Source organism: Crassostrea angulata, chromosome 9 (assembly GCF_025612915.1).
Source record: "Crassostrea angulata isolate pt1a10 chromosome 9, ASM2561291v2, whole genome shotgun sequence".
NCBI lineage: Eukaryota > Metazoa > Mollusca > Bivalvia > Ostreida > Ostreidae > Magallana > Magallana angulata.
The window spans coordinates 29,315,852-29,337,290 of NC_069119.1; the positions used below are offsets into that span (position 1 = coordinate 29,315,852).

General features: G+C 33.3%; 1 protein-coding gene across 1 annotated transcript; it reads right to left on the minus strand.

Annotated features, from left to right (window-relative positions):
• Positions 1–536: 536 nt before the first annotated feature.
• On the minus strand, positions 537–12,942 carry LOC128163725 (uncharacterized). The gene is made up of 14 exons (XM_052827368.1): positions 12,726–12,942; positions 11,003–11,166; positions 9,351–9,498; positions 8,396–8,532; positions 7,626–7,761; positions 7,267–7,362; positions 6,973–7,112; positions 5,641–5,732; positions 5,037–5,121; positions 3,378–3,449; positions 3,047–3,142; positions 2,546–2,704; positions 1,734–1,829; positions 537–1,213 (listed from the first exon to the last, which is right to left on the minus strand). The coding sequence occupies exons 1-14, from the start codon at positions 12,880–12,882 to the stop codon at positions 1,052–1,054; spliced, it is 1,740 nt and encodes a 579-aa protein (XP_052683328.1). The 5' UTR covers positions 12,883–12,942; the 3' UTR covers positions 537–1,051.
• Between the last annotated feature and the right edge of the window lie 8,497 nt (positions 12,943–21,439).

Below are 21,439 nucleotides of genomic sequence, written 5' to 3' on the forward strand. Positions count from 1 at the left end.
ATAAAAGTTCAAGTTTTTGTATCAAAGACCAAGTTTTCCTAAGTGCAATCAAAAGGCCTAATCACGCTAAATAAAACATCTATATATATGGGCATAAATAGAATATATAGCGTACAATTAAAAAAAACCCTTCAAATAAAGACACTTCACTCATTTAGATCCTCGAAATAAAATGCAAACTTTTGTTTCGAATATATGTTTTCCTCATCGTTAAATACTGTATATAATACAGAATTTACATTTTAAAAATATGTGAATTAACTCAATGTTTTGGCATTATTATTTTTGGTGGCAGGTCAAGCTAATTGGATATTAAATATTTCATGGAATTCCATTAATTTAAAATTCAGTTTTAATGCATGTGTATTGGATTTTTTAAACTATGAATTGTTTCACTAGCAATGTCGAATTAACGGGTACATGTTAACATCAGTCTATTTGAAATATATGCTGTATTAATTTAACTGATGTCTGAAGTATGTCTTTTTTAATACATTTGATATACTCTCGCATAAAAAACAAATATGAGTTGGTTGTTAAAACTTATAGTTTATTGCATATAATATTAAAAACGCAACTAAGAAAATAATAATAGCAAATTCAACTTGTGCTTCAGCAAATCTAGCTGCCATTGACATAAATGATACATGTACTTGACAAAGTTAATATGCATTTCATTCAATAGGTTTTTTTTCTCTCACAAAATTTCCCACATTCTTACAAATGCCTCTTTCTGGTTTCACGGATGCCTTTTTAATCATTAGAACTTGTCTTTTAGTCAATCCTATTGCAATAAATCCATCTGTATATAAAAAGACCATAAACTTAGTAAATTATCATTTTTTTCCAAAGATAGCTCCTGAAAAATAGCATTTATCAGATACTTGCAGATAGAAATAAAAACAAAATCAATTCATATTCAGGTAATTACAATACTGGAATAATGAATTCCATCGCAAAGTACAATTAAGTTACATAGATATGAAAAAGTGAGTTCAAAAGTGGCCATTATCCACGTTTTATACATATCTTAACTCATTTTTTATACTTGTTAAAGCAAGGGGGTTGGTTCGTATTCTATAGCTAGGTCATCTTTTTCTTCTATGACACCATTTATTATGTCGTCCTGTTTGTGACATGTTTTGCTGGCTTTTGACATTTCCAATTTAGCGACGAAGTATCTCAGAAAGGTCATAGTTGATTTGTAGCCTTGCTGTTTAAAAAGAATACGTGGAAAAAAGTGAAACTTAAAGCTTATAATTTGAAATATTTTAAAAAGGACACCAAAATTTACATCGAATACACCAACAATTTGATTTCAAAGGAACGTTATAAGTATGATCGTCAGGTGCTGAATCATGATGCGGGTAAAATTAGTAGAAATAAGTACTTTATCTACTTCATTTATTTCCTAATAGTCCCTTCTTAAAACTTTGATTACGGAATAGTCTAGGAAACTGAGACTTAAGAAAGTGTTTTGCATTGTACATAAATGTATCAAATCTAACACCAATTCGGTCAACAAACAAGCTTCACGTGTTTCTATTTTATAAATGATAAGAAAAATTTCTAGCATCGAAATTTTTTTACAATTCATCGAGTGATGGGAGAGGGCACTAGATAAAAACTGCCGACCTGTCGAAGTAAAACATGTGTAGTATCTTGATATACTAACGGGAAAATAAAACAAGACAACCAATTATAACGCATGAATGATAAAGAAACGAACTTACTGATATTACATAGTCCTTGTCAGCCTCTTCCAATTCAAAATCTGAGGTTCCAACATAACATGTGTTAATTCCCACAGTCCTATCCAAGTCTTCATCCTGATGTGACAGATATGAATAAGGATAATTATAAGTTAAATACATGTTTTTGAAACTAATGCTAGAGAAAGACGTCCATATTGCATAAAAAAGAAACAAATATGTCCTTATTAAATGACTTTAAATTGATGTGCAATATATACATATGCAATATATACATGAATGCAATTGAAAACATATTTTATATGCGTTCGTATGATAAGCTGAGAAATGTTCACTTCTGTTGATTGTTTTTAGGTGTTTTTTTCTGGAAAAAAGATTCATTTAATGAAGAAAGGCAGTAACATTTATCACGTTTACACGAGTTTTCATTAATATAATATTGTTGTTCTTAGACTATTAATACCAGTAATGTTAATTATTATACTATCATCATAATGATGTTTTAGCTACAAATACAACCCTGACGACTCCTAATTAAACGCAGGGGATAAATATCTGTATAGAATAGTGATTGCTAACACTGGCAGCTTTAGAAACCGTGGTTAAAATCCTCTGAAATTTATGAACTATATGGAAATATCTCTCATCTTCCGATCTCGCGAATTATAGTTTTGTCATTTGATACAAAACAGGGGACTAGCAAAGTAATATACTTGCGTAAATTATCAGACTTCAATATATTATTCACTCCCTACTGGTAAAATAAGCTTAAATAAGACAAAATCCGTTTAATATCTGTAAAGAACTTAGCTTTCTAATGATGAAATACTTGCAGTAATAAAAGCCCATTTGATGTTTGTCAGAAGAGTGTTCTGGAGGGTGTCAAAGTATTCCACAATGTCGTTAATGTCCGTCCTCTGGTAACCAAGGAAACGCTGCTGTAAACTGACTCCTGTGCTTTGTATGAAGCTTATCAACTCATTAAAGTTTATCTGTAATCAATATCAATTCTGCTAACGTTTCTAAATCTAATTACTTTTTTTCTTTTAAAATAACTATAGAATATAATGTTGGCGAATAGCTTTTTAACGATTTGCTTTCATTTTTAGGAACACAAAGCAATTTTTTTTATACCAGTTCAAATTTATGTAACAAAAATCAATTTTACCCAGCTTAAAAGGGTATCAAATTTGATATGTTTTTATTTTTATTTCGAAAACCAAAAACAAAAAAAATCAAAACATTAAAACCTATCAATGACGACTTTAAATACATGCTTGAGAAAGTTTATGCATGCTTGAGAAAGTTTATACATATTTAAAAATGTAACAAACCTCCCCATCTTTATCTTCGTCAAGGTGATCAAACGCTTTTTCTGCAGTACAATCCTTTCCAAACAGCATTTCCCTGCTCTTCTGAGAAAATTCCCCCTAAAAATATAACAATTTGTTCAAGGGTAACTCGTTTAAAAACATATTTTGTTACCTTTAATAGAATACATTTTATGGATATCATATAAAAGTTTGTTTGTCTCGGTTATGACGTGTTTTTTAAAGTTATTTCATTTTCGTCATTGTTAGAACTTAATTTTGGAATTTAGGTAGTAAATTTCACTTCTCTCCTGCTTCCTCATGTGCCAGAGATAATTCGATAATTAATACTCACATCTTCAAAAGCATTCTTCAATTCTGTGTGACTAATTGTGTGATCTTTATCCAGGTTGTGTTTATTCAATACCTGGAAGTGATAAAAGAATTGTACTGTTTATTATCAACGGCTATACAGACACTTGAATCAGATGTAATAATATTGATATAAACAGGTATCCTGAGAGAAAGCAAGATTACTGATGAAAAAGGCATTCCTAATGACTGTAATGTTCCATTTTTTACACTCTTTAATGCATTGCTTAATTAATTTAAAGAAGGCGGGTCTGATGTAGTACAACTTCTTAAGGATTTCTCGCCTTAAAATTGTATCTACCAGTTTTTCCGGTAGGACAATGGTATTTTTATTTTAATTTTCATAAGAGTCGTCTATACAATAAAACTCGCTTATACATCTATCGGGGTCCCAGGGACGGGCAACTTTACTTCGTTGTAATCTTAATTCGTTGTACATGTATCCGTCAAGTTTACAACATGTAATAAATTCACGGGGAATGAAAATCACTTCGCTGTTTCAAGTGATACATATAGTCATACATACGTCATTAAATGATATTTGTAATTCAAAATGAATATGTATAATAATCTTAGCCTTACGAATGAATTTTTAAAAAAATATCAAAAGTGTATATTAGCGAGCGCAGCTCGCCGGCGCTGGCCGCCGGCGAGCGAAGCGAGCTCTAAGAACCAGTGTGCGCGGGAAAAAGAACGAGCGAAACCTACAGTTCATCAAACAAAAGTGTTTGTCTACGTCCCATAATGCTCACTAATGTTTTCACCCGTGGTGCTATGCCAAAAATGGCCGACTTTTAACTTGTAATTTACGATGTCTTAAGGTTTGAAGACACGTTTAGAGTACTGCATATGCTTTGGCGAGACTCAAGAGATTTGTTAGTTGCTTCCATACCTTCGTATTGAGTCGAGATACGTAAACAACGACGAACAAAGTCATGGATGACGTCACAGTGCTCTCGCGCTATATCTCCCGCGATAAATTTAGAGGTGGATCAAACATCTGTTATGGGTGTACTAGCTATTTCAGTATAGACTGCGATACCTGTCTCATTGACGTATGATTAATTTTTTTTAATATAGAGATTATTTAAATATATACTAGCAAGAGCCATACTTTACTGTCATATCGATTAATCTTTAAGCTAATTGTGCATGCATGTACAGTAGGCAGGTAAGTATATGAGTATGTCAGTAGGGAGGAAATAAACAATAGGATATTTTGAACTAAATAAAAAGGAATAAAGGGAAAAAATAAACAGTTAAAAAATTTATGTAGATATTGCATATAGTCAAAACCATTAAATTTAAAAGTGGGAAATTACACACCTACAAACAGTAACCGGACTCTCTCTCTCTCTCTCTCTCTCTCTCTCTCTCTCTCTCTCTCTCTCTCTCTCTCTCTCTCTCTCTCTAGTGAGAAGGGTAGGGGGTTGCGCTGTATGTATCATTAAAATAAGTACATTTGTCCCGGCATACTTATTGTAGAGAAATAATCTCTCAAAAATTCTTTGACGTTCGTTAATACCTAAATAACTAAATAACACTAGGTTGAAAATGATGCAAGGTATGTGTAAATCTTGCTGCGCTCGCCAGAACGGTAGCACCGTAAAACATATTATGTGTAATCAATGCTTTCATTTACCTTTAGAAATTCGTCTACTGCCACCATTACTCGTCTATGTTCTTTTTTTGTTTCTTGTTGGACCTTTTTCTTTTCCATTTTCATCCTGTATAAAAAATTAGACCAAGCATTAACATAAAAGAAATTTCGTCGCCATACTCACACATTTTAAATTTCACACTTTACATAATGCAAAGATCATACCGTATAATCGATATAATAATTTTTCTTTACAACTGGATTGTTTTTTCATAAATAATTTATTTCAATGATTCAATTATATAATGCAATATCTGATTGGCTTACCATGTTTAATTACATTTTTTTTATTATAATGTTGCCTTCACTAATACATAGAGAGTATGCTAAACATTTAACATCATAATTTATGCATTTAGATCGACTGACAGAGTATTTTCTATTTTGATAAGACATTTGATTATGACTTGTTCAATGCATCTACTTCATTAAAAATTAAGTTTTCCTACTGAAACTGAAAACTGACGCACCGACGAAATTAGATATCAACAAATAAGCAAAACCTTAACCATCCACGAAAATTGACCCCCACGAAATGAAATGATTCCACAGTATCTAAAATAGCTGTGTAATTGCATGACCCTACCTTGCCAATTTAGTATTGGGAGCTGTGTCAGGCTGTACCCCAATCCTCTTTTCCAGCATATATCGGAACACATCCGACTCTGAGTCTGCGTACTAGAGTACCGGAAACAGATCAAAAACAGCCTTAAAGTCTACATTAGCGTTGAAATAGTGGAGACAAGTAAATTCAACAGATATCATGCTATGCCGTATAATTACATGTATCATTAAAGGATATAGTTCTAAGCACCGATCTATCCGAGAAACGAACAGTTAAGGGATAAATTGGTGGCGTATGATCGTTTGGTAAGGATTAAACAATTGGCTTTTTTTTCAATTGGTGTCTCAAGTTACAACGGGAGACACACTAAAGAGTAGGGATCTGCAAGTGCAAATGATTATAATTCAAATGAAATTTCTCCATCATTGTGGTTCGATATTAAAGGCACTTGGACACGATCTGAGCTCAAAAATTTCAAAATTTATTTTTTCAATTTTTTATGTCTAGAATTGTTAATAAAGATGTTTTCAATGCCTTGACAAAATTTAAAAGTCAAGTATCGAGTTACAAGCGAGTTACAGAGGGCAGCATTCTTTGTTTTGTAAACAAAGCTCGAGTCCGTTAATGTTCAGATATTGGTTGTATTGGTATAAGTTTCAATCCAATGTTGCTGTTTGTTGTAATGAAATTATCTATGAACTCATTGAATCAGTCTATCTTGTTTCCACAAGTTATTTTGATAGAGAAATGGCAATTTCTTTACTTTACAGTATTTGTAAACAAACTTATAAGACTCGAGCTTTGTTTACATATCAACAACTTTTTTCCTCTGTATCTCGCTTGTAACGCAACTTCTAACATTCAAATTTTGGCGAATCATTCAAAATACAAAAGTAAACTATTTTATACATAGAAATAAAAAATAAAATTTTCATTTGAAATCGTGTCCAGGTCCATTTAACACTACAATTTTCAACATATAACAAAAACGCAAAAAAAAGAATTCATTTACTTTTATGTCTAGGAAAAACACCATAATTGAAATCATCTGCACATATAACGAATCTTGTAATCAGAGCAGCTTCTTGAAATTACTGAAAAACTGCCATGAAATAGAGTTTACATGTATATCCTTTACAAAACATGACTTTCTGAAATATACTTTAGTGCGCATATCAAATGGCCAGGGAACTCCCCTTGGACGATTCAAACATATGAACTCATATTTGAAGGTACCTAACATATGCCTCCTCCGACGGCAAACCAAAATATGTACCACACCCTCTTCAGAAAAAAAATGTGGATTTGCACAATTTTTATGTATATCATTAGATTACATTATCAACGCTTTACCAATAAAAAGCCTAGTGTTTTTGATGTGTCTTTGAGGGCACGGTTAAATCTGCGCCGTCTGTCCAACAATTTTGGAATATCATCTAACGGCTGGAGTTTTTCTAAGAAACTGTCACCGGAATCCATCGAGAGCCACCATCCTGTAAATGCAGATAAATCAGTCGTTACATAATCAGCACAATACTTTCTTTCCTTAAAATACTTAGGGTAAAATTGTCTTACAGTGCGTAATCAAGAAAATAATAAGGTTTAGATTATATGTCTGCTAAATCGTTAGTGTATAAACCGACTTACCGTCGAAGCAGTGGAGAGGATAGTTACATATTAATCCACCATCAACGTATGTATTTGTTTCTCCGTTTTGTGTGTATTTTGTTGCTTGGAACATTCCTTAAAAAGTAACAATTCCCGTTAAATGCATGAATAAAATTAAAGTTGAGAGCGCTGCTAACTACAGAAGCATGTTGTCATCTTGCTATGGAAAGATATGTTTTGCTTCCGTGTAGCTTCTGTGGGAAAAAGGTGAAGAAAAATAAAACACCGATTTTTTAGTTTGTTTTGTCCATTGAGACAAATGCTTGAGTAACTCTTCGCCGAGTCGTTTATGAGATTGGTCATACGATATATATAATAATCAAATATGATGACGTCACCTGGTATTGACATGGACATGCGCACCGCTAGTCTGATGGGCATATCCGGTGTAGTTTTCACATGGCAATATTCTTCTACCATATGGTTCACATTTGTAACAACAATACAAAGTTCATTTCCGGTCTTTTTATAAAGCTTAAAAACAAAAACAAAAATAACCATATTAATTAAAAGTTAAATTCTTAGTATTAAAGTATTATATCGTGAGGGTTACATGTACATTTTCCTTATTACTAGCAACTATAATATCAGCGTAAATTTGCTAAATGCACTACTTTTGATTTTAAAAAAATATGCTATCAATCCATATCTTCCTCTTTTTGACAGTTGTTAACTATGTGAAATATTGATTAAAGTTTGGCGTCTGCGATTATTATATCAACGGAAATACAAAACAACACAATGGTGAATACTTGTCTTTTATCGTTATTGTTTATACCTTATCAGCCCCTATCACCATTTCTTCCTGACAATATCCAGTATTTACATTGTTTATAAAGTGCGGGAAATTATGTAATATTAAAACATCAAAAAATCAAGTTTCTGTCGACTTTTTTTACGTTGATGAAAAGTCCACGCTAATTGAGAAAAATACTAATTTCAAAATCTAATTCAAATTAAAACACGCACCTGCCGCGATTTTCTTCCCTGAATAAAATTTTGCTTTGATTGAAATGCAGGTCAAATTTTATATCAACCTTTCATATTGTTAACTTGAAATTTACCGAGTGGCAGTAAATATGTATTTTACAACATGACAACCATTCACCTCTCCAAATGTGATATCTTTGTTGCCGACTTTCTTTTCTATGACTTCTCCCATCCAGTTATACAGTTTGAGCCCTGGATTCCAACCATACCCACTCAGAAGGTTGGGCAGAAGACTCAGTACTCCAAATTTGGCATCTTTGAAAAAAAAAATACTATCGATAGCATTATGAATTTAGAGAATCAATTTACGCGTAATATTACAAAATATAAAACAAATAAAGAGGATGGTTTATTCCCCCCAAAAATCAACAGGTCTTTCATGTATAATTTTAATACATATGGAGTAAAGGATCGTAGAAATTTCTTTTTTTTTTTCAAGTTACCTGTTAAAGTTATAAAAACTGAAAAATTTTCACAAACTTAAGTCTTACTTCAACATTTAAACCATCGCCTGTACATACAAATTGATTCATTTTTTAACTTTAGATAACATTTTTGTTTAATTATTCATTAAAATAATCAATGTATTTTCCTACACTTTTTTCTCCATACAAAATTGACGGCGAAAAGATTTCAAAATTGCCATAATTGAAATATCTAGAAGATGCAGAATTTGAAGTTTATAATGATTTGTAACGATTAAGGATTAAGGAGGCTGGGGGGTCAAAATATAATATAATATTAAACCATCAGATTTATTTGAAAATTTTATATGCGATTTCTGAAGCTATCAACTACTTCTCGGTAAAGAAAAATTTCATATATTTTAATATGAAATTTGATCATTTTCTATATTTTTAATGTGGAGCTCTTCTTTTAAAGGAGATCAATATTGTCTAAAATGGCAACCACCTCCCAGCCCCCTTAAGCCTATAAATAAACCACCTACACATATTATGATGTAGAAACTGATAGTACATATACAAACTGATTTTTTGTTATTTTATACATGTACACCTGTACATGTTATATTGAAAGTTTGTAAAAATACCTGTACGTTCTGTTTCAAATACCTAGGCACACTTTAGACATATTTTGGCTCAGGAAACGTCGCATGTCCTGTGACCCGTATCCCACCGACATCAATGAAGCACAAATTGCGCCTGCGCTGGCCCCGGAAAACCGTTTGATCTGATCGATTAAGCCAAGCTCTTCCAAAGCCTACAAAAACATTAAATTTAAAATAATTGAATCTATAAATTGAAGTTTCTAAAGTTCCTTTTAAAAACATTAATGAATATACAAAAGGAATAAAGATTGGTTTTATCATCTAAATGGTTGCAACATTTTTTGTTATGGTAAGCGAATTTTATTATGCAATTTCAGGAGTTTAGCCAATTTAACGTACGTGTCTCTCATTACAAGATCGTATGTCACAATATTTATATATAGAGAGTGTATATCCAGCCATTTAAAATAAATCTGTGACGTAATCACACATCTATTTACACTTGGGCAAATCAATAAACTAAAGGCTGATCATCCTTAAAGACATCTTATAGCTTTATGCCCCTGGTTATTATTCTTTAATTAGTTTCACTTGCTCAATGTACACAGTTCACATGTACTTTTATGTAACCTAAATGCCGGTCTGTTTCCCTAGTCTCTCAATCCCTCTTAACATGAAGTAATTTAGACATCTTTAGGATTATCTATTTTTTTTTTTAAATATCCTCTATATTGCAAAATAAAGGTATAAAAAAAATCCCGCCTCCATTTTTGTCTATTGAATTAGCGAAAGGGGGGGGGGGCGAATTAAAATGTGATGGCGTAATATTATCATTATTTTATATAAATGAATTTTGAATATCGTGTCGTATAGAGGCACGTTACTGATATATAAATGTACTAAGTCTAGTGATATGTATTTCAAACTCCAACCCCAACATTAATTGTTTAGTAGGGCTAGAATTCATATACTTTTTGTCTAGTTACTTATAATAAAATATAATCTCAAACATAACATAGCCTAGTCTAAGAGTAAATGCGATGAGTAATGTGTTGACAACACCCCCCTCAATTATACTGAAAATACGAAAACGAAGTAAACTCTGAAAAAACCTAGAGAGGTCTAACAACGAACTGTACACATGTTTTGCAATATAAAAAAAATCTATCCAATCAGATGGCAAGTTAAGCTTTCTGCGAGTAATTTTGTGACGCGGTTTCAAAACAATGTTTCCGCCGACTTCGTTACGATCAATGTGATTGGTCGAAAAATGTGTCTTGCACCCAAATAACAAAGTGCATTTTTACGTCAAAGAACATGACCATCAACGAGTCGTCGTTGTAAGATTTCTTTGCGCTTTGCGCTATTGAGAGATGTATACTTAAATCAGATTGCGGGTAAATACAGTTTACGTGTATTTTTTGGAGAATTATTAAAATTTGAAAGGGCCGATTTTCGTAGATTGCTTAAATGTTCTAGGAATGTGGGAAAGGAATTTCGTGCATTCTCTTAATAAGATGTCCGAGGTTATGTGTGCTGCTTGTACAAAGTTGAATGGTCTCAGTAAGAGTTATCGATGTAAATAAATAAAAAAAATATACCAACATTTTTTTTAATTCGTGGAGGATGGTAATTCATGGATGAAAGGTACTCACGAAACTGAATCACGAGGAAATCTAATTTTTCCACAGTAAATGTGCCATCATGATGTTTTACCTTCACAGCACCGCAATAGGCCAGCCCCTTGCTGCCCCCTCCCTCGAAAACGAGGTTCTCAAAAGGGTAGGTGTGGTCTTTGGGATCTATTTTCATAGCTACGAGATCGATTTCACTCAAATGGGACGGCGTGTTCTTCAGCTCTCGATCGGGATTGCAGACTCCTGACAAAACAAACGAGTTGTCCATGGAACTCATAGTTTAACTACTTCTTTATCTTAGGTAGGCTGAATTGCCAAATTATGATTCAGAACCCGTGTCACAAAGTTTGCTGATAAAGTCTGAGCACTGATCTTAATTTTATGCTTATTACTTTTAGGGCTTCGAACACAAAACAGTTTTGATTTATTAGAAAATTAGGTCACTGTGGGGCTAGAATTACCCTTAACCCTTGCTCAATTGTACCGAATGAATTTGACCGGTAAGTTATTTTTTGACATTATTATATCACAGTTCAAATTTTGACGTTTAAACGTATCTATCTAAACAATAATTTATTTTTGAAAAATATATTAAATGGGATTAGGCAGCAGAAAAAGCCTATTTTAGCCCTCTCCCGAAAACGAACCGTGTATTGAGGATCAATGTACATTAGTGATATTAAGGTCAGACGACACGCTCCTCGGGCATTTTTTTTTTTGTATCTCCTCGTTTTAAAGAGTTCCAGTAAAACTAATATTATTTAAATTCGTCCTTAATTTGATTGAAATTTTATTTATTTATAGATACATTGTATATGGCTAGATGGTGATTAGATAGTGGTTAGAGCGGTGGCTGCTTCCTGCTAGGAGCGCAGGTTTCATAGGTCGTGGGTTCAAGCCCCGGCCCCGGTGAAGCTCCAAAATAGTGAAATTTCCTGTGCTCTATATATATCTTTTTATATATCAGCAATTCAAGTGTATCTTCAAAAACATTATATAGGAAATTGCATACTTTAGTATTTTGCAGAAATACCTGGTAAGGTAATCTAATTTTTTGCAAGAAACCTTGTCAAAGTAGTAGTAAATCAATAACAAATTCCTGGGAAAAGTTAATATAAAATTGAGGAACGTGTCGTCTTACCTTAACATCTTATATATTTATTTATATATTTAGATTTCCATATCTCATGCATTAACTAACCATAGTTCCAGTTTTCGTCCTTTTGAAAATGAATAAATTTTACAATAAATATGTAAAATATAAATTTGAAGATACTGACGGGCGACAATTTCATTCCTCGCCAGTGTCCTGTTTGCTATTTTTTGCATATTATTGTATGTGTTGATAAATGACGTGACAATGCGCTGGCGAGAAATGGTCGCACGCCAGCGTGGTACTATATTTGGCTTTGAGTTATTATTGAGACATTTCGTGATTCTTGCGTGAAGTTTAACTAAAACACTAAATTATAGACTAATTAAAGACAGGGAACCATTGAAACTGGGTGTTTCGATGCCCTGCTCAAGTCTTATTTATTTCATTCGATTTACTGACAGGTAATGTCTATCCTTTATAGTCTACAATGTACATTGTAGGTATTGCGTATACTTGGCCATTCTTGCAATCAAAATCATGATTTTTTTTTTCGTTACTTCATATGTACAATGTATTTAGTGACAAAAAGTGATAAAAGTGTAAAAACAAAAATGCATGTCTTGAATTTTACTCCTGGCATCGGATATATTTTTTTATAATTAATTTTGTACACAAATGAAAAGTAGCCGATTTATGCATAACTTACTGTCAGTGTTTTTATCTGCCGTTTCCGCTTCGTCAAGACTCACTTCACCGTCAAACCTGTCTTTTCCATGGACATAACCATTCCTTGATTCCAGAATCTTCTGTTTTTGGATATCCTCGGAGTCCTTCTCTTTTTGATCCCCAACTGCGTTCCCCATCTTCTTTTAGCAGCTGTGCCCTGAATTGTAGACTAAGCTAGACTTAGTTAAGTTGAACTAACATTGCTTAACGTCATGGTTGGTGCATAAAGGACGTACTGAGACGACAGCAGTCGATTTATTTATACGCCGGAGGGGGTATTTACACGTGAGTTAGTTAAAGAGGGGGGATTAAAATTTAGTTGTTTGGGCTAAGTTTCGATTTGTGTACATGTGGCCACAGGGTTGTTTTTTTTTTCAATTCTTAAACTTTAAAGGTGGTCCATGGTCACAATATTGGTCAAAATTTATTTTATGTTTACAATGCTGTGTTAAGGTATATTTCTAAATGCTAGTCGTCGAGATACAAGCAAGATAAAGAGGTTACAGTTCCGTATTATGTAAACAAAGCAAACCCTAGTATTTTTAAATCGAATTAGCATATAAAAATCAAAGTCGTCGCTACTTTAACACACCAAGGCGGTGGGGAAAAAATTGAATAATGATTCTGCACCCCTTGGTGTATAATAGGACCGACGGCATCCAAAAATGTATGTAAGCATGCAATGCTTTTATTAAGTATTCGAATAAATTTTATGTATATTTTCCTGGATCAATTAATTTATTTGTCCGTACAAATGGTTCATTTCGTCAGAACAAGTCTTAATTCGTCCAAACAAATAGCTAATTCGTCTAAACAAAAAGACTAGTGTGTCCGAAGATATTTTTGCTGCACATTTTGGACGATTTTTGATAAAAATTCACATACCTGTTTTCCCTCGTAAAAATTCACAGGAACGAAAACAGATTTTCTACGGAGATTCATAATGGGGAATGTTGACATCTTTTCTCCATTCGGAAGTAACTCAGAATACCTCGCACAATTTTCAACGTTATTAGCCGGGCTTCATTATGGCTGATGGAATCCAAAATCACCGTAGACTTTTATATTTAGTCGTAAATTGAAACCTGACAAGCTAGAGGGCGCGTTTCAAAAGAGAAATCTTGGGATTTTTCTCATACTATGAAATGAACATCGTCTGAACCAAGAGGTATTTATAAATATCGAATAATTTAAGAAAATATGCGGCAAAAATATCTTGGGACAGACTATCTTGGGGCAAAAAATAAAATTAGATAGTTCGTCCGAACAAATCAAAATTTGTCCGGACAAATCCAGCTTCGCCTGAACAAATCTTTTTTCTTTTCTTTTTTTCATCTGTCTCTTTCACAAAGCCCTCATTTTCTACAATGTAATATGACAAACACTGTGTTTTAGAGAGTAAAAATATTGATTTCGTCGTTTAATTGTTAGGGAGTAAAGCAATCGTGTAGTTTACGACGTTACTGTAATACAGTCATCGAAAGTTGTCTATAAGTACAGTTTATAAGGTTTCCTAAAGTCATTAGAAATCGAAAAAAAAAGTCATATACAAAAAATACAAGATAATGAAATAAAGACGCTACATGTAACAAGCTTATAAGTCTGCATATTATGATTTATACATGTGACAAAATCTTATTAATCTAGTTTGCATTTTTTGACAGTTTATATTAAATATGAAAATTAAATCATTTTATTTAAAAATCAATATATCCCTCAAAGAAAACTAAAGAAAACACAAAGGATCAATGCATATACTATAAAGAAAGTTAAAAGCAGAAGACTGTTTATAGAAAAAATGTATTTGAGAGAAATGAAATAAAAATCCATATGATACTTTATTAAAAGCTTTATTTTAATGTGTGGAACATCAATCAACATCTGTTGTTTCACCTGAATGCCCCATCCCCTGCTTATTTCTGCCGTTTGTTCCGCCATAAAAGCACTTTCACGTACATATTACCTTTTTTGTAAATCTGCAACATATGTTTTTTAAGTGGTGATACTGTACATTATACTAGTATATCTTTAAAGTACTGAAGTACTGACGGGAGTTGATTTCATCGATTATTATATATTTCAAAATCAACGATATGTAATTTTGCATGCACGGCATGTAAATTCCTATAAGTATTTGAATTACGCACACTTTTATAATATGAATTCTCCTACAGGAAATTCGTGAAAATCCAATATAAATCATGTTGTGTAATATTCAAATAATTAGTCCATCAAACTGCGTATCAGTAACGGAAATAGTTATGAGAAATTGTATGGATCCAAGCAACTCTAGTCTCGTTCAACCAGACTCTCAGCTGTTTCCGTTAATCTCCGACAAGCAAGAGAGACTCTCTGCTTGTCGGAGATTTACGGAGACAGCCGAGCGTCTGGTTGAACTAGACTATATTAAACTCTGGCGTAGGAATACATAAAATGTACGACTTCAAAAAACATCTTCGTAAAAGTTGTTCGTACCATTTAAAATCTGACTATTTACAAGGTATCTATAAATTAGTTTCCTTGAAAAACAATGCTTAAGAGCTCATTACATCGTATTTATTGATTAGAACTAAATGTTGTCAGCGGTGTTGATTTGTGCTTAAGTCCAAACACTGTTTCACTTTCGGTTTGCCTGAGTAACAGCATAGGAGAGTTGGTTAAAATCAACTCCCAAAAAGTATATAATTTATTGTTCAAATGAATGTTGTTACATGCGATGTTTGTGTGACTGTATTTGGCATTTTGAATTTTTAAAAAAATGTTCCATGCGGAAACCCTAAGGTAGCCAACACATGTGAAGATAACATAAAGATATTTAGGTAAAATATTTATCAAAATATACTTTTAAACTAAAATATAAGTTTATATATCTATATATGAATATCTTTTTTAAAATTATTTTCTACTTTTAAAGGTGCGTTGTATGCTAAAGAAGAATTATTTTATTCGAAAACAGACACCATAGCCGTTAATAGTAAAAGGCTTAATAAAATATTGGCCTAGCGTCTGCTAGGTTATATCTTTCAAGAAAATCACCCACCGTATCTCGAATCTGCAGGTAAAAAAAAAAATTTTCAGTAAACTTTGGCGCATAAAAAACTAGATTGTATATGCAAAACATGTATATCCAACTGAAACATACGTAACAGTATATTCACAATGGTCAATTAAGGTACACGTTTGTACTAAAAGAACTCTAATTACACTTTCGGCACACTGCTCGCATGCATCGTATTCTTATAGGGAGTTACTGTTAAGATCGATGCATACATACTTGAAGTTGTCATTTCTACTAAATCCACAAAAATGGATGCCAACGACTATTGATGAAGCCACAGTATTTGTACCAGACCTTGACTGGCCTTGTAAAGGACGTCTTTGGACGGGCGAGGCATCAACTCTCCTTCGTATTAGTCAAAAAAACATCTATGAAGAGTTATGTAACGCTCCGCAGCCTCACGAAATCTGGGGAGGGGCAAGGGACTGGCTTAAAAGGTGGGTACGAAATCTTGGGGTTATGGTAAATCCTGTTTATTTGAGTGAATAATGGAAATCTTACAAAAGTGGTTAAATCAGTTTATTCCATATAATGGAAAGTTAACCACTGAATGCCCCCCCCCCCCCCCCCCCCATTAAAAACGACCTACGATTTTTCCTTGTTTTATTAAGCAAAGAAATTGTACAGAATTGAGGCGCTACATCATACTTTTTCTTGCATTAAATTTTGACACAACCCATACTGTTATGTAGCAGATTAACTTTAGATGTAGGGTATCTAACATTTATTACGTTGCTATATGATTATTAAAAATAAGAAAAAAAAACTACCTATATGCATAACTTTGATATGCAGTAAAATATACTTTTTCTTTCCTAACAATTTTTGGGACGTTAAAAGAAAAAAAAATAAATGCAATTTCAAGATGAAGCCCACAATTATTGCAAATAAAAGTATCTAATAAAATATCTATATAAAGGTCAGAACATAAACTTGTAGCACTATTCCCTAATCGACAATGGATAATATTTTCCATGCGATTTCCACTTTTTCGCTTATTTGACATATGTACAGTTTATTTATCATTAGTATCTTTCTTAATCAAATAGTTTGCTGTTAATTTGAGTGATTATATTTTCCAGGTGTGTTATTACACCTTGATGGATATTAAGTAGTTTCAGAAATTAAGAATGCGGGGCTTTAAGAGATATATGAGATAATTATTGTAGGTGTCAGTCCATACAGTCCCAGAGACTTGTCGTCGCGAATATTTCTCGCCGCGAACCAATCCTTTGTCTATAGTTTTGTATAACAATACAGGTCTGGATAAGGCTTGGTCGCGAACATTAATAGTCGTGAACCAGTTTATCGGCAGTTAATCGCGAAATAAATTCGCCGCGAATAAAAATTGGTTAAAAGTATTTTGAACCCCTTCTCCAAAGGGAATTGGGTATAGGAGGGGGGTTCAAAATATCGCGGCCATAATATTTTGTGAACCCCCTCTCCAAAGGGAATTTGAAATAGTAGGGGGTTCAATATATCGCGGCCAAAATATTTTGAACCCCCTCTCCAATATCAATGAAAATAAGAGGTTTCAAAATATCGCGGCCATAATATTTTGAACCCGGGGTTCAATATTTCAGGGGGGGGGGTCCAATATATCGCAGCGATATTTTGAACCTGGGTTCATAATATCGCATACTATATTGAACCCGGTTTCAGTATTTCGCGGTTACAAAATATTATATGACACCGGGTAAATAACACTGTGCCGGATAATTATGCCAGTGCCAAGGTGGCATTTTTGCACCCGCTTAAGATGCAGTTTCGAAAAAATCCATGTATACCATATGATAGACCATTGTCTAGAGAGTATATAACCACTTTTGTTTTTAGTGTGTTTCACCTGACAGGTGAGATATTTACCTTTAAACATTAATATCCCGTCGGAAAATGATAATTCCCATAGGAGAATTGACTCTCCTACAGGAAATATTGACAATCCTATAGGATTTTTAAAAATTCCTCTAGGAATTATATTTCCTATAGGAAAATGGTAATTCCTGTAGGAATTGGATTCAAACATGCAGTTTTCCTATAGGATATTAAGTTTTCCTATCGGATTTAATCAAATCCTATCGGAATTGAAATTCCTATAGGAAGTTCTTGTTTTCCGATAGGAAATTTCAAATTACCTATAGGAATATTGATTTTCCTATTGGAAAAATTATTTTCCTATAGGAATTTAATTTGGAAAGGTAAATATCTCACCTGAAAGGTGAGATACACTGATAACAAAGGTGGTTGTTAACTCTTTAAGCAATAGTCTATCACATGGCATATTTGAATTTTTCGATATATGCAGCTTAAGCGGGTGCAAAAATGCCACCTTGGCACTGGCATAATTATCCGGCACAGTGTTAAATATTCTTTGTTACACCGGCGCTAAGTGCAGTCTTCCTTTATGAATCAAATGTCTACTGTTAATGTGTTTGTGCATTTGACATATCGAAATTTAGTCATAAAACATACGGAAACATCTTAGGTAGCCAACACGTGTGCTCGGAATGAGCTGAATTAAACACCCTTAATTACAAGGGTTGATCCAAAAGTAATGTCACACTATGCACCGCGCTTCTCATTGGCGCTGTATTGTAAAGAATGATACATGTACATCAAGATTGTCCTTATCAAAAATTGAATTCGAATTAAAAAAATTATGAAATTTCGTTGAACACTTAACAAGATATTGATGTTTATAGCATGATGTATACGTGACATCGCCGCGTCATGAATTTACATCTTTTCTAAGATTTGTATATATGAATAAATTATATGCTTCATATCTAAAACAGATATGTTATTAACTTTTTCTAACTGTTTTGAAAAATTAGGGACCGTTACTGTCAATTTCCATCTACCCAATGTTTTTTGTCTCTAGATCAAGGGATAAAAGGGCTGAACATGCAAATAGTGATACGATGCATTTTTTTGCTTCGATGGATAGAAAAGTTAACTGGAATTGATATATCAACCTAAAATTGAGAGTAAGTGAACAGGGTACCTTAAACGTGGTTCCAATACATGATGAAAGCATATGTCATGTTGATAAATAAACTAGATAGAAGACATACCCTCTGAAGGAAAATTAAAGCTGGGTTCTTACGTCAATGGAAATATCATAAAGCTACATTCATGACTTCTAGAAGAGACCTTGACAAACTGATCGCACGTTAAATAATCCATTATACTACTTCATCGATTACAAAAAAGATTTATAATTTGTTACTTCATGAAAAAAATGTAAAAAATATAAAATAGACCATCATGGGCGAATTTATATAGAGTACTAAATTACAAAATTCTACCAGAACGCCAAAGATCTAGAAATAACGTCGAAAGCGTGCGGCGACTATCGTTACCTCATGCTCTACAAAACATATTATCTTAAGAAATAATTATCACAACGCATTAACATTTTCAAGTCTGAGTTGAATGAGGTAGATATCTCAAAGCACGAATTTTTGTCACTTTTGTCACGCGGAATTTTCACGATTTTTTCGCATCTGTGATATTACTTTTGGATCAACCCTCGTACTTATTCGATCGTAGAAAAATCTCAAGAAAAAGCAGAAAATACTAGCGACCGTAATTGAACCTAATGTATCCCGGTAAAGTAAGCATAAGGATATTTAGGTTAAGTATTTTACAAAATATACTTTTGACTTGAAATATATGAATGTTTAATATTCATTTATATATGAATAGTTTTTAAAATTATTCTCGACTTTTAAAAGTGCGTTGTATGTTAAAGATGAATTATTTTATTTAAAAAAAAGACATTGGTGTCAAATTAATCAACGAGTACTCTAAAGAATAAAAAAAAAACCCCGGAATCAATGAGTTATGAGATACATGTACCATATGTAGAATAGTAAGTACATTGTACCTTCATGATCACAAATGACTAAGATTTTTTTTTTTTTTTGGGGGGGGGGGGGGGGGGGGGGGCTGGCAAAGATTTTCCCTGCTCACAAAGACGGCCTCGTCATCAGACGGTGCTTGTGCTGGTTTCACTCGGACATGAGTCCCATTCATAAAACCAATTACACCTGGAAATCAATCCTGTGAAAAGGAATTTTGCTGACAGATTTCAAATTTCCCCTCTTGATAGGACCATTTTTTGAATCAATCTTTATTTGCAATGAGTATATTTGTGACATCGTTGATATATGTACAATGAATTGTGTAGGCTCTGCTCACTGTACTTTTATCAAATCGTTACGTTATGTAGAACAATTTCCGTGTCCAGTTTAGTATTCTTTTAGTATGAATTAAAACATTTTGAAATAGATGATAAGTTCATTATATTAAGTGCTAATTTCATTTTATATAGATGTATATGATGTCATAAAATCATTTGTATGGTTAAAACCTGTATGTATAGTGGTGAGAGGGTTGCATGCACATGCACGGATCTAAAACGGGGGGGGGGGGGGGGGGGGGGGGGGGGGGGGGTCAGGGGGTCCGGACCCCCCCTCCTCCTGCAAAATCCAAATTTCTTTAAATTACATTATAAAATAACCAGAAATGTCTTTCAGACGCCCACCCCCAACCCGCGACTCATATAACCGTGGGACCTCTCCACTCCCACCCCCTTGGGGAAATGGTCTGGATCCGCGCATGATGCAACATTGGGTATGTACATATATACTACAATGTATATGTATATGTGTCACTACGACCTGTACATTGTACACATATATAGACAATGTACATATATAAACAGGCATCCGCTATCGGTCACGGACAATGATTATTCACGCATGGCTGCATGTCACTGCACAAATCCGATGACTCAGTCACGGTCAGTAAAGCACATTTATTTATACACTCACATTAACATGTAGATACACTTACATGTACATTATAATTATTTTTTTTTTTACCACCAGTTTTCCAAAGCTAATAACCATTTGCTTGGCTTGATATAGCGCTTTTATAAAGAGGGAACGGGGTAGTGGCAAACATATAACTATGTATTTATTAGAATCTAAAACGCGCATTTACTGGTCGATCGATCGATCGATCGATCGATCGATCGATCGATCGAGAGAGAGAGAGAGAGAGAGAGAGAGAGAGAGAGAGAGAGAGAGAGATTTTATTATATTTTTTTATGTTTTGCCTTACATAAATACCTAATATGAAATTTTTAACTTGCTATTTACTACTCTAAATGCACTGCATTAAAACTGAAGTAACAATTTTAAAAGACGATGAATTTTTGCATGTTTGAATCATGAAAAAAAGTTATTTTACGTGGGCTTGCTATATATATATTTTGTCTGGTTTTTTTTTTAAATCTTATGTACTTAAATGCGTATCACACACGATACATTTTCCTATAAATAAAACCAAAAATCGAAGACTGTCCATCTAGATTGCAAGAACGCTATAAAAAATGGCGGATACAATGAATCTGTTTTAAAACGTAACGATGCTCTGTCGGACTCAAGGGTAACTAAGCTCGTATAAAAAAAAAGAAGACTCGACGAACAAAATCATCCAGCACCCCCCCCCCCCCCCCACCACCAATACCAGAAACAAATGCTAGTATCCGGATCCGCACTTGACAGCTGTAATATTTTAAAGATGCAAGCCACCAAGTCAAAATCTGAATTTAATGAATAAAAGGT